Source organism: Galleria mellonella, unplaced genomic scaffold, assembly GCF_026898425.1.
Source record: "Galleria mellonella isolate WM207_F2 unplaced genomic scaffold, CSIRO_AGI_GalMel_v1 utg139, whole genome shotgun sequence".
Lineage (NCBI taxonomy): Eukaryota > Metazoa > Arthropoda > Insecta > Lepidoptera > Pyralidae > Galleria > Galleria mellonella.
The window spans coordinates 3,897,667-3,912,831 of record NW_026441995.1 but is presented as its reverse complement, the minus strand read 5'-3'; the positions used below and the strand labels follow the sequence as shown (position 1 = coordinate 3,912,831).

The 15,165-nt window shown below is 32.3% G+C and overlaps 1 protein-coding gene across 6 annotated transcripts in view; it reads right to left on the bottom strand.

Annotated features, from left to right (window-relative positions):
* LOC113517194 (lethal(2) giant larvae protein homolog 1) overlaps positions 1-14,897 on the bottom strand; it is a 79,860-nt gene extending 64,963 nt beyond the window's left edge. For 2 of the 6 annotated variants that reach the window (XM_052903435.1, XM_052903440.1), the window contains exons 1-2: positions 14,435-14,627; positions 13,491-13,583 (exon numbers count right to left, since the gene is read on the bottom strand). In XM_052903435.1, the coding sequence (XP_052759395.1) occupies positions 13,491-13,583; positions 14,435-14,437 (96 nt within the window). In that variant the 5' untranslated portion in view covers positions 14,438-14,627. Of the gene's footprint in view, positions 1-13,490; positions 13,584-14,434; positions 14,629-14,754 lie in introns of those variants that run through there. The other 4 variants (XM_052903438.1, XM_052903437.1, XM_052903436.1 and 1 more) reach the window with 4 other exon arrangements.
* Between the last annotated feature and the right edge of the window lie 268 nt (positions 14,898-15,165).

Below are 15,165 nucleotides of genomic sequence, written 5' to 3'. Positions count from 1 at the left end.
TAACCTATTAGCGTTTTAATAGCTTTTGAAAAGAAATTTAGTATAAACTTACTATATACTTTTTTTATTTATCCCGGTCAGTAAACATATTCTGGTCACGCCCGCTACTGCATCCAGTCGCGGGTAATGATGATGATGAAATGTGAAACTTTGTAAAGATGTCTGTTACTTAATCACAAACTACTATTAAACGGATTTAAATGTAAATTGGTACACTTTGATTGGTTATTCCTAATTTACAGGATATTATATACATATCGATGCAAACGGGGGAAAAGAAAAAAAAATATACAATTGAATTTAGAATCTTTATTCTAAATTCGGTAGAATATATAATTACTACCTAGACAAGCTTCGGAAAGATAAAGAAACATTGTAACGAGCTATTCAGGTGTGAGTGACCCTTGGGCTTATCGTACGTCGACTGCGCTCGCGAAAATTGGCAATACCGATAGCGAACAAGTGACGAAGTTCAGCGTTATTCAAACAATTTAATCACCACAATTTCGGTCATGAATGTAATGTGAATATTTTTATTCATCTTCACTAATATTATAAATGGTCGTGCAGGTCCCGGCATAGAATAGGCCAATTCTACCTTTCCCGTGGGTGTCGTAAGAAGGGGATGGGGATGGGGATCAACGTCCTTGTCAAAACATTTCTAAAGCCTAACTGCAGTTGCCAATCCGCCAGCAATCTCAGTCACGTGAACGAAGTTGCGGATAAAAGGTAGTATTAAATAATTAAACAATAACGAATTCATAAAAATTAAAACGTCCTACAAATCCATTTTAGGTATTGTTTTGTTACTTTCCTCCAAAAGAGAAAACACTTCAATAGCTATTATAAAATAGATTCATGAGAGATTTGACGTTTTTATTAATAAGGAGGTAAGATGAAAAGTGTACCTTTCGATCAGACTAAAATGTAAGTCTTTATTTTGTGTTTAGACAACGCGATTCAATAGATTTGAACCTAAATCTATCTGCCATAAAAGCCGAGTATTCCTAGTTATACAACAAAATGAATACTGCTAGTAGTATTTGATAAATATTATCAAAATTCTCCCTTGGTAAAGTTTTCATCTTATTATGTATAGTTCTCATATACATAGTTTTAAAATATTTACAAATTACGACCATATTAACTTAATAAAAAATAAAGAATAAATAAGGATTGAAAATAAACTGTAAAAATATTTGACGAAACACGACGTTTAGCAGAATGTAAAGGTTGATATACATTATGTAGAAACTTATATATATATTTTTAATAAACATCATAAAATCCACATGCAATCCTAGATGAAATCGAGTTCAACAAAACGGCAATATATCGGCGTCTAGATTAACAATTTATAGAGAGGTATAACAGATAGTCGATTTGACCTGTGTAAAGTAATTGCTATAAAAAGAGACCCTGAATTTGTTACCACATTAATACACAACTACGGATAGTGCAAAATCCCAAATATACATAATAACAGTCTGAATTGTCTGGAGCGAGGAGGAAACCGTGGGAGGCGTACATTCATTCTAATAGAGGTTAAGATGTATGCCCTCGCTAACGAGAACGGCGCTATGTTTGACGCAAGCGAAACAGTCAAATTGACGTGGACAATCTTACGGAATATCACGGGATTCTATGATTGAAGTGAGGAAAACAGCAATGAGACGCGTAGGGATTTCACCGTAATTATAATCATTGAGTAATCATTGGGGAAAATCACTAAGAAACATAACATTATCTTGATTATACTTGTACCTGCGATAATCGATTGTAGATAAGAATAAAGTAGTAAATTTGTCCGTGTAGTGATCACTGCGTTTTATTCCCAAGAGTTTTATATAAGAGGTAAGCTACCTCTTACGACGTCTTTAACCTAGCTACGTTAAAGCACAATACGAAATGTACAAGAAACAAAAATTCCAAATAAATATCATACTAGAAACGTGGGTAAAGTAAGGTAATTACCTCCCATGAGGAGATCTATACCCAAAAGTGGGCCATCAGTTAATTATTATTACGATGTTAATGAAAGTAATGTTAATAAGTTAGTATTTTATTAATTTTATTGTATTGAGGGATATTTTTAGGATAAAAACCATGCGTCTGCCGGGATAATCCCACCATATATATTTACCGTTATTTCCTCTATAGTACTAACAGTATATTTTAAGTTTATCAAACAAGTATTAGAATAAATAATATTGTCTAGGAATTTACAATTAAAAAAAATTTAGTATCACAAAAAAAAAAAATGTGACAAAACCAGTTGTTTTGTTTTAAAAACCACTACTACTGAACCGATTTTAATTAAATTTTTACAATCCCTATAATAATTCATATGCCAGAAACATAGTTACATAATAAGATGTTCAATTTATTTTTTAATGTTCAGTGTATTCAATAGAACCAATCTGTTAATCTATCCTATCTCATAAAAAAAAAAACTTTCAAATCGGTTTATTATTGATGCAATTATGAAGTAACAAATATAAAAAAAGAACCGAATTGAGAACCTCCTTCTTTTTTAAGGTCGGTTGAAAAAGTAACTTCATGCTATGAAGTATATAAAGTGACATCACTCCGCGATAACGCGGAAAACAGAAAGAAATTAACTATAATTTAAAAGCTTCAGAGACATTATTGGTCAAATGAAGGTTGACTAGAAGGAATCTGGAACAGAATCCGTTTTAAAATGTGTGAGCAGTTATCGAACAAAACAGACTTTTTTATGGAAACGCATAACGCTATGGGATATCTGTGTTTATAAAGAAACGTTATATTAACAGTCGTAATACCTATAAAGATAAACAAAGAGATTTGATAGTAACAAAGCGATTCGGCCCAGCGTTCACGTCAAGCCACGAACCACGCGCTGCGTCTTTTTATGTCAAATTAAAACTCCCTAAGCCATAATCTTATATGTTGTTTCGATGTCTGGTTAATTTCAAGCTCTCTCTATAGTTAGCTATAAAATGAACCGAAAGTATACAATAGCAATGGAAATAGCGTGTATTTGAACAAAGAATATGTACTGCAGCTGTTGTGAGACGGTTCATTAGATTTCCAACACCCACAATCAGTACATTTTTGATACTACACCAGTCTGCAGTCGCGTTATCATATTTGATTGTTTCTGTTGAAACAAATCGATTAGATAAGTTGTTCTCACTATCAACGAACAAAATCCTTGATAGATATGCCTTAGGTTTAATATTTCATACCAGTTCTAATAACCTTAGGATATCAGGGGAAGGGATTGTTAGTGAAGGACGATATTAGTCTCCATTGCTAGAAATATGTCACGTTATGGTTTGAATTCACCACAAGGGACCAACTGACTAACCTAACTTCATTCTTTACTGATGCACACCATTGTATACGGTTAGCATAGACGGGTGCATCACTATCTTCATCCATAAAAAAAATCCTATAGCATTAAATACTGGCGATAAGAACGCGTCATTTCTTGAAGAAAACAAATTTTGTTGGACTTTGTTTGCTTATTTTAAATACACTATCGGGTTGTTTATGTACTTAACGCGTTGAAAATTTTTTACAGGTAAATATGTTAGTATTATTAAATACATAGTAAAATAAATAAATAGTACAGTAAAATTTTTAATTGCCTTAATTCTCGATGAGTGTATTTTAAAATATGTGTAAATAAGGCAAAAATTTAAAATTAACATTTGTTTGCATTTGTAATCTTTAATTGGACTCGACATAGAGACATCTATGAAAAATTAAACGAAAAATTGGTTACATTAAATAAATTCAATGGTTATCTTTATTATAATAAATTTAATCTAGCAAATTTAGATGGACAAAAAATTTGCATGACTGGACACCATGGCACCGCCCTTATTATGGGGTAGGGCGGTATGCCTATGACAATTTTGTTGCTAACTTGGCGTTGGCATGGCCTCGAATGAACTCATTTAATAAAAGGTGAGTTAATACAATGACCTTCTTTTAAAACAATGTTTAACTAAAAGGAAACTTCACATTTTAGTTAAATATTTTAAAGTTCCTACTGTGCAATATTACAAAAAGTATGTGGAACTAAATGAACTATGTATTATATTTCAAAGCATAATAGCGATAATCAAATTCGTGAGATGAGGAAGAAGTGGCGGTTAGATGGTTGAATGCATTTTCGACGGATGCCCATTTTAACCACAGAAATGAATTTCCGTGGACACTCTTTACTACTAACAAAACGACATTCCCTATTATTTCTCATTTTTTTATTGGTAGGAGCATATAAACATACTCGTACTGTACCGAGAATAAGTTACATTTAGTTAATTTTGAACTTTCGCGTTGTTTACACATATTTTTTTTTACAACACAGGGGGCAAACGAGCATGCGGCTCACCTGATGGTAAGTGACTACCGCCGCCCATGATCACCCACAACACCAGCGGCATTGCAGGTGTGCTGCCGGCCTTACATATATATATATATATATATATATATATATATATATATATTAACGCAAAATTAAGTCCCGATAGTGTACTTAAATAAGCTGCATTTAATTACAAAATTTTGTACTTTAATTCATCAAGCATTAGGTACACTGATGAAATTTAATACAATAGACATACGGTAATAGAAAATCAATATAAATAAAAAAAAGATTGATATTAATTTCTGAACAAGCTACGTAGTTATGGATGATAAATCATAGCTAACTAGTAGGAATTAATGTTTTGTTACTATACATAATTGGTATATACTAAAGGGGCCAATAAAAGGTGTACACAAAAACGATGAGTCTTTGAAGAGATGCATGAATGTATAAGAAGCACAGAAGACACGTATGGAAAGGAACAAGTTACGTTTTTTATTCTGTACCCAATTCAAAGAGAAAGTAGCGTGAGTTTATAATAATAATAATAATCATGACTCAAACTATAATTGAAAAATAAAAATAGCTTATACTATTAAAGAGTTATAAAACTGCCAATCTTGCAGGCTCGAAGCGCGTCTATAATTGTAACAACCTCAAGAGGTCTTTAATTTAAGTATCAATAGGAACTCGAGCGATGCCGTGGAACCTGTTAGTCCTGTTATTACATCATACAGTTTTTATATTGACCTACGATTGTAAGAAAATAAGGCATAGTCTACGGCTTGGGCCTGTTTACTTTCCACATGTGCATGTTGAATGTGGTAGTTTATAGTTTTCAACTGACTTCAAAAGGGGGGAAAGGGATTGTTAGTAATGGCGTTTGACAGCCCCATTGCTAGCAATATGCCCTATTAGGTCGACCTCCAAGTGGTTCCCCCTGGAAACCATCGTGAACAATTCTTGTTGAATTCATCACGATGGGCTAACTGACCTACTTCATCTCCTCACCTATCATCCTTCACTGGTGCCCCGCAGGTGTATACCGATAACGCGGATGGGGTTAGCATTCCATTATCATCCATTAAAAAAACTGACTTCAAAAAGGAAGAAGGTTCTAAATCGATTGTAATGTTTTTATGTTTGTTACCTCATAACTCTATCAGTTCTACACTGATTTGAAAAATTCAATTTTTATCTAAAAGAATATACTGACAGATTCGTCTTATAGAAATTTTATCTTTAGTTTTTATATCGAAATAATTGGTTTCATCACAATTAAAGACGATTTTTTTGTGAGACACAATCTTTAATTATTTACTATCAACACGATTTTGTTATAAAAGTTGAGATTTGTTACCAGTAATGGATGGAATTTGTAAGAATAATTCAATAAGCTATGGAGAAAGCTATGTTGTTGTTTATGTCCGCAGAAGAACTAATAAAGTAACAGATAGAGCAAAGGATCAGAAAACAGAAATAACAATGAGCCAATCATATCGATAAATATAATTGCATGGGGCTACTTATTGGGTGAAAATGGAGTGGTTACGGAGCACCAGGGAGATGATAAGTGAGGATGAAAGCATGTCAATTAGTCCGTCGTTGTAAAATTTTCAAGAACTTTTTACGGTAATTTCCAGGGAGAAACATAAGGTCGACCTGACAGGGTATATTGCTAGCAACGGGGCTGTTAGATTCCATTACTAATGACCTCTTGCCTCCCTGGTTGCATGAGGCTAGACGTATGTTGATAGATGCACAATGACCGCTCCAAGAAGCGATCTATGAAGGCCTTTGTGTCTTATATACATAGGCCTTAACAATGAATGGCTGAATTTAGGATGATGATGGTTCAACCTGTGTCGACAGTTTATTGATGAAAGTAAAGAAGTATATAGGGAATCTAGAAGATTTATTTTAAACTTCTTCTTGTATATAGAGTACTTAGGATAACAATGAGCACTGAAATGTATTAAAAAGTGACAATGTAATGAATATTTCTCTGTTTTTTTTTTAATAAACCGATTGCTGCAGTGCTTTATACTTAGACATTATTATTGTCCTCAGTTTTTAAGATAAAGTATGTATAGAGTTCAACGACAAATAAACATCTTTGAAAACTAGTTACATCCCGAAATATCCAATAACGCACATTATTAACTATAGTATACAAAAGCCAGCAATAACTCAACTGGTATCACGTTTATTAGTTGCTCAGTTTAGAGGCGACTGGATTAGAAGTATAATCCAAGTTTATATAGCTGGATCTTATACTAATCTCCTTGAAGATATTGCGGATTCCACGGATATTCTTAAAGATTAATAGAAAATAGACCTTATGATAACATAGTAATGTTTCAAATTTCCATTTCATTTTTATGTAGTGAACAATAATAATAATAATAAATGCATTATTCAAACTGATTATATATGAACATAAATAATATAATGTATTAATGATATTTATACATTTTTGGAACATCTCTTTTTTTTTGGAAGTCACAATTTATCGTATTAGTCTGCGTCAGTTCCCGGATTAGATTAGGCGACCCATTCCTTTACCGTAAGTAAAGTGTCGTAAGAGGCGACTTAGCGAGGGCAAGGGATGGGCAGCAGCGTCCCTTTTAAAACATCCCCAAAGCCTAACTGCGGTTGTCTGACAAGCGTGGCAACTACTGACAAAACCCCCTTGGGTAAGGCTTAAGTTCAGCAATGGACGGCTAAAAGCTGATATGATGATGATCAGTCTACTATAGTCTACTGCTGGACACAGGATCAACGTTATGTTGTATTGAATAATATCAATGCACACTTTTATAATAATAATGTACACTATTGTTATCCTAAAAAGGCATTCTATTTTCAGTCTACAAATAGTATGATCTAAAATCAACATCTTAAAAGGTCATCAAGATTACCGTTGACGGTCAATGCGTCGTGTATTGATCATCAATGATAATTGACAAGTTGGCGTTCTTGACAATCTCCATTGAAATTGTTACTAAAAGTATGAGATAACAATTATATTTGGTTAACAGATTTATTAACTTCCGAATACAACGATTTTGAAACCTTAAAAAAAAAAACCATATTCATTACTAAAAGGCCGTAAACACACTTGCAATTTCTCTGTTGCGGCTGCCTAAGAGTGGGGCAATATTGTATAGATTAAAATTGATTGTAACACAATTAGTACATCTACTGAGCTCTATTACTTTACTATAGATGCGTTTAATTCATTACAAAATATAGTCTTCATCAATGTTATATCTGCTGTAAAATACAGTATCTAGATTTGTTATTTTCAAGACCACATTTCTACACGAGAACAATGTCTCAACTTGTTCATTACGCCTGTCTAAACGGGAGGACAGTACGCCTTCTGGTACAGAAACTGATAATGAAGTTAGCATTGTGCAACAGTTGCAGTGGGAAAATAGGAATTATAAGATGCAACAGGAACGTCGAGTTTGTCAAGCTAAACAAAGCTGCATACAAATAAATAGAGAAGAACTATTTGTGGATACAATTCAAGGCAGTGTTGTTATCAATTTAGTTTGAAGGATAACAGTGAAATATTGATAATATTTAGTGAGGCAGGGTGTGGCTAATTGCTATTTACAATAACAGATAGCGACATATTACTGATATAATGAGATATGTGTTAACGTTAGAAGTGCTATTCTACTATTTTAAAGGCATCTATAATAGTAGTTTTAATTAAGTAACTTACTTTTGTTTGGGTATTTTTGTAAGAACAAGTAGAGACATTTTTTGGACCGCCTGATGGTAAGAGATTGGCGTAGCCTATAAATTTTTGTAACATTGGTATTATTGGTATGACCCTGGGGTCATTACGTGCGCGTAACCGATACTAAACAAACCTCTATACTTACACCTTTTTTGAAAAACACCATGATGAAGTCTCATGGGAATACCTTTGTTATCTTTATGTTGGCTTTCCCAGTTTTAGTTTTTGTTCGGTAGCTACATTTTACATCTCTATCTTGTCCATCATTATAATTAGAAGCAGCTGATGTTGTAACACGCGCCTGAGATATAAACCTTATGTTTTGGACGGTTTGAATTTAACTCAAAATTGACTCATTGAAACTTGCTGGAAAACTTTTTCATTGCTGGCACGTGTATTGTGTAAACGACACGAGCATGCGACGGTACCACAAATCAGATTGTTTGACACGCCGTTTTCGGGACATTCCCATATTGAGGATGGAATTCTTACTAATATTATAAGTATGGAAGTGAGTTTATTTTTTATTTCTTAGCGCCTTAACGATCCCAATTTTTTTTTATTTAGCATTCGAGTACAATTTGAGACGGAGGACATAGGCTCCTGTTCATCCCGGTCAACCAACACATCTGTCATGTGAACGAAGTCGCAGTTAAAAATTTGTGAATACTTTATATATAAAAAGGACTGTTGCTATGACTAATTGTCACAGTACATATTCAAGTGCAAGCAATCGAAGGCATATAATAACAATAGTATCGATTGAATGTTAACGATATCTTATCTGATAGTGATAAAGACACCGACTGACTGCCTCTAACTGTACATTCAACTATAACATAAATAGTATTCGAAACGAATACCTTAATTTATGGGGAAGATACGATGTTTTCGGTCATATCAAAACGTCTTTGAATTTAACGTTCCAGATTCAAAAATTTATATCAATTCGAAATATATATTGGTATTTAAAAATACCGCATCGGACATAGTTCCGGAACAAGGTTCATTTTCCTGTTATCAAAGTGATGTCACAATAAGTTGGGACTGGGTAGGTCCTGTACATTCTCAGAATTGTCTGGAGCTTATCCCAGGATCTGAACAATGTTTCGCAAAGATGTCTGAGAGTACATAACGCCATTTTTAAGGGGGTCAGCTAGAAAATGATTTTAAACACACCAATGTGAATTACTATTAAACACTATTTCTTTGTCAATTGTTTATTGCATTAATAATTTCATGACTTTTCTTATATTCAAGGAACAATTTTCTAATGTTCCTTTAATTTTTAATTTGATCATTTTGAATCTTTCAATTGAGTTTCTTAGTTCTACTAATGACTTGCAGATTAAATTTTCTAAATAATAAAAAAATATGTTAATATTAGTTAGCACATGTTTCAACGAAGGAGTGGCATTTTGTATTTATCTTTATAGTGTGTCATAGCTACAATTACTGTATTGTACAATACAATATAGTGGCAGCAATTTATCAATATTTTATTCATACCAATTGTTCATTTGTTTGGACCAATAGAGTTTATGATGCCAGCACACAAAATAGATTGCTCCAAGGACAAATTGCTTGGGATAGACAAGCCCAATAAGTAGATATGCTGTTGATTACTTCTAATATATTATAACTGGTTTTACATTAGGGTCATTGAACCTTTAAACTTGACTTCTTGCTATGATCAATTTATTGCAATACACTGATGTGTAGTACTTTTATTCGTAGATACAATGTGTTTTAAACGAATGGAACACGCATTAGTAGTTCAAGAGAAACCTTACTAATCCTATTTCTATTATAAATGCGAAAGTTTAGATGGACGAATGTATATTACTTTATCACGCAAAAACTACTAAATATATTTTATACAGATATATGTTACATCCAAACTTAGATGATTTAAACTAACTTTGTGCCACTTTATATACTCATTCAAGCGGGCGAAGTCGCAGTATACAATTAGTAATACATATACCTAAATGTGAAACTGTACGTTACCTCATAGCGTTTTAATAATTCAAACGATCATCATAAAATTTGGCATGCATTATTTGAGATTGATGATGGATGTTAGTTAAGCTACTTTTTACCCCAACAACGTAGACAAAGTCGCAAGTAAAGCCTAATACAATGTAAATAAAACAGATGAACATTGGGAAACACTTCAGTCTTTCTTGTTTTTAAACACACAACAGATATCTCAAAGAGATGGCATCGTTGTAATAAATGAGTAAATAAATAAATATTTAACCTAACAAATATTTAAAACTCACGTTCAAGTTATAATCGTACTTGATTACCGAATCCTTTAAAATTTTACATTTTTAACCGACTTAGAGAGAAGGAACAATTTTTTTTTAATTATAAACATGTTACGCGATATCTCCTTCAATTATGATCCGACTATGATGATTCTTTTTTCCTCCTGTATTGATTCAAAAGTGACCAGGTCACTTGCACCTGGTCACTTACGAACCAACACGGAAGACCTGTGTTTGAATTTAAAGAACAACACAAGAAATACAATATTGGCGCGACTGGACTGAACAAAAGAATGCTTGCAACGAGTTTACACTGAACAAAAAAAAAATAGAGGGATAAGGGATCTTTTATCTATTACGCATTGAACAAGCTTGAGCATGCTCGGTACTAGATGGCGCTGGTGATTACAAAAAAATGTTTAAATACGTAACGTAAGTAGTATTCCTTTAGCCCTGGCCCATTTGGTTACTGAAATCGCGCTGTAAAAATTAAATGACGCGCCTAATCTGAAGACAAATAACATAGGGCGGCGCGATAAGATTACGGCAAACAAACATTTTGTAATTGAGGTTAACAGGTACTTTTATGTTTGAATTTAATAATTTCTGTGTCATCACTCCCTCTCTTAATCACGAGAAGCGACTAAGGGAGAAAAAAAGAGAGAGGAGAGAGAGAGAGAGAGTACGAAAATGACCAAATTAGGTACCTTTGCCCCATTCGTATTTCTTCTTCTATCCTCCATGATACAGTATGGTTTTATTTCAGTCTATTAATTGATTTATATTAACTGATTATCTGTATTAATTCATATTTGTAATCAGCTTCAAATAGGAAAAGATTCTTTTTTTTTTTTACATAAATAAGTGTGTGTAATTGTTTATATTTATAATAAGTTTACTATTATAATCTTTTGGAGGAAACAATTAAGAGTATCTATCTATCTATGTGACATGATACTGAGTTATCTTTGCCAAATGTAAAATTAATCTAAAATTAATTTAAAAAAGGAATAATTTCCCAAACCAAGTGTAATATATTTTTCATAATTCTATCATATGTTTATTTATTAATTAGAGAAATAGACAATATAGGACATTAAATAGTTTTAAGATAATATTTTAAAAAGATATTTTTTGTTATTACTATAAAACACATAATACATATTTACTAAAAATATTATAGAAAATATATTTAATATTACGATTAGTCATGTGCACAGAACAATTTATATTTCATGGAGCACTATTTAGAAATGAAGCCAACGTTTATAGCAGCACTTGAGTATGATTAACATGGTATTTGATTCACAACAAGTTTTATTAGTAATTGTATGTGATATTCATAGTGAGGCCAATTGATACACAATGAATCTGTAGAAGAAAATAGACTCGATGCATGTGTTTTAAATTTACAAGGTACTGTAGACTATATATTATTTTAATATCCTAGCAGACCTGGCAAACATTGTTTTACCCACCACTACTTGATTTTATCTTACTGGGATAAAATATTTTATTTTTTTCAAGTTGGCATAAACAATATATATTTGCAAAATTTGATATATTTTATACAACTTAGAAGAACAGTACCATAGATATAACAGAGTATACACTTTCACCCATGATATCCTGCATGTGTTGCCATTCCTGTGAACTAAGTTATTAAGCCTCTGTATCCTGTAATTTCATTGTTAAATCACCACACTTCAAATGGAAACATAGCTGTGCAAACAACAGCTTCTGGGTAGAAACATAAATGTGACAAACATGAAATAGAAGAGAAGCAGATGGTATGATCAGTGGAGTGATTTCATTGATTAGTATAACCAATCATTATGACAGTTTTTTTTTTAAATATAACCTTATTCATGGAGTTTGTTCCCATAAGACTAATTGCAGTTATAAACTCGTCTACTAAGTATGTTGACTATTGGCAAAACCTCCTTTTTATGGGGAGGCCTGTGTTCAGAAGAGAACAATTAACAGCTAATAATTAACACTTGTGAGGAAGTACAGTACACAAAGTTAAAACAAGTTCACAAATATGTCCGAGTACATATCTCAATTGAAATCTTGACTTCTAGAATTTTATATAATATATATATATATATATATATATATATATATATATATATATATATATATATATGCACCAATTAGTGAATTATATTTTTAGAAATACAAATTGATAATATGGTGTAGTAATTTTGGTGTAATTGATATAAGTACTATCTGTTAAAGGAAATAAAGATATTCAGATATTCTATACTTCAATTGTGGCAAAATCAATTATTTTTATTTAAAAACTATTTTTATTATCAAACTAATTTATAACAATAGAATAACAAAATTTCTATAGGACCAATCTGTAATTCTATCCTTTCATATAATAAGAAATTCCCAAATCAGTTTATAAACTATTAATAAGAAATTATTTATAAATAATGATAGTATTATTTTTTTAACCTTTTATTTGACTTATGTTTTAGATAAATTTGTTTATACCTACAAAATATGTAAGAATAGCAAAATATGGTAATATTATGAAGATAAATAATAATAACCATTTATATTCAGTTGTTTTAACAATTGATTAAGATTTTATAAACAAATCAAACATAAACCGTCAAGAGTCGAGCCAGTTTTTCTTAGCAGAATTGGCTTTATAAACTAAAATTGAAACTTTCAACCCTATCTAGATTAAAGAAAAAATTATATTTATAAAAAAAAAATACAAAATTATTCTATATTATTATGGTACTGCTCATGTCTATAGGCGACGGTTACCACTTTCCATCGGGGGAACCGTCAGCTTGTTTGTCATTCTAATTTGTATAAAAAAAAAATTTATATCTCATAAAAATATAATGTATATTCTCGTAAGAATGATGTATTCAAAGCCTAAATGTTGATATGCCTGTGCAGAAATTTATATTTCAAGGCTGTCTGTCACACACAGTACACATGAAAGAATTAAAATTAGGATAATCAACTCTAAGGGTCTTAGAATTGATTATGGAGAGATAATATTAAATTATATCATATGAATTAAGTCTTTAATAAGCAATATTTAAATAACTAACACATGCTAATTACTTACCTTACGAAATGCAAACAGCTCATTTTGAAGTTTCTGCCTCTCGGCAGAGGGCTGCTGGCCCTTCCCTCGTATAAATTTTAACATTCTGCCAGCCTGCAACAAAACAATCACTTAAAGGGGAAGGGATTGTTAGTAATGCGGCCTATCAGCCCCATTGCTAGCAATACACCCTAACAGGTCGACCTCCACGCGGTTCCCCCTGGAAACCATCGTGACTAATCATTGTACAATTGGTCACGATGGGCCAACTGGCCTGTGCTCATGGCGCCCCGCCGGCGTGCACCGCTAGCGCGCGCGGGACAGCCATGGACACCACCACGCCATTATTCGTGGTGGATTTACTAAACTATTAAGAGTGGTTTAAGTATTTCATTTAATATTTTTTTTTTTTTTAATTTATTCTCTTTAGCGTAAGGTATTAAAAACTTGAGACATAAAGAAGGGCTGGTTTCCTATGCAGAATCCAGGTAGATGATATGTCGAGTAAGATTATCCATTTTAATATATATTTTTTTTTTCTCTGTCTTTAGCGTAAGGTATTAAAACCATATAACTAATGGGAGTAGTTTAAGCATTTCATTTAATATAGGTTTTTTTTCTATTATTCACCATTGGCATAATGTAGCGTAAACATTATAACTAGACTCGAGTACGTTCCCCACTCGGCTGCGGTGTTCGGGGGCTGATTGGGTGGTCTCCAATGAAGTGGCCGGGTGGATGGTGCGTTAAGTGATATTAGCCTTTACAGTTTTCTTTCTTATTTTATTCTTTTTTAGCGTAAGGTATTGAAAACATAACACATAACTAAATATGTGAGTAGTTTAAGCATTTCATTTAGTATAGTTTTTTTTTCGTCTTTGGCATAATGCAGCGTAAACATTATAACTTAGCACACTTCACAAGCACCACAAATTAATTAACGAATAGGAAACAGAAAGCCCTACCATTATTCCACATTAATAATTCGCGAGAACACTTGTACAATGACCGGCATCAAGAAGCCGACTGACAATTAGTATCAAAGTTATTAAACAGCGCGGCCCCGCACTATTGTAATGTTGTGTCTTGCAATTGGTAGATAACCGGCAGCAGAAAAACTAAGGACAAGTCGTACGAATCGTAAAACACAACATTTAAAACATTCCCTTTCAATAATCGTCACAACCACGAGCCAACGCCTGTCTGACAGCTATGATAGAACAAATTTCCAAAGAAACACAATAATACAACAATAAACGCTCACGTTTACTTCCACCGTACATACCTGAACACGACAGTTTGAGCAGTTTTAGTGAAGAAATCCAATAATAAAAAGATAATTTGATAGACAACTCACAAAAACGACGTTAGATATACACACAACATGAAAAAAAAGCACTCACAAATTACAAATCTAGACGCGAGTCAACCCACACTAACGTAGTGACGTGACGTGACTGGTATTGAGGGTTGCAAGTATATTTTTCTTTTACCCTAAAAGATAAGAAAGACGTTATTCATTCTTACAGAACAAGATTATATATTTCTTTTTAATTTACACAAAACATTATAAGATAGTTAAATAAACAAGTAATAGTTAAATATATTTACTAATTTCGGAAATACTTTAAATTTTAAGTACTGCCTGTCTATATGTTAACAATAAATAAGATGTAAGTATTATTTTAATTATAAC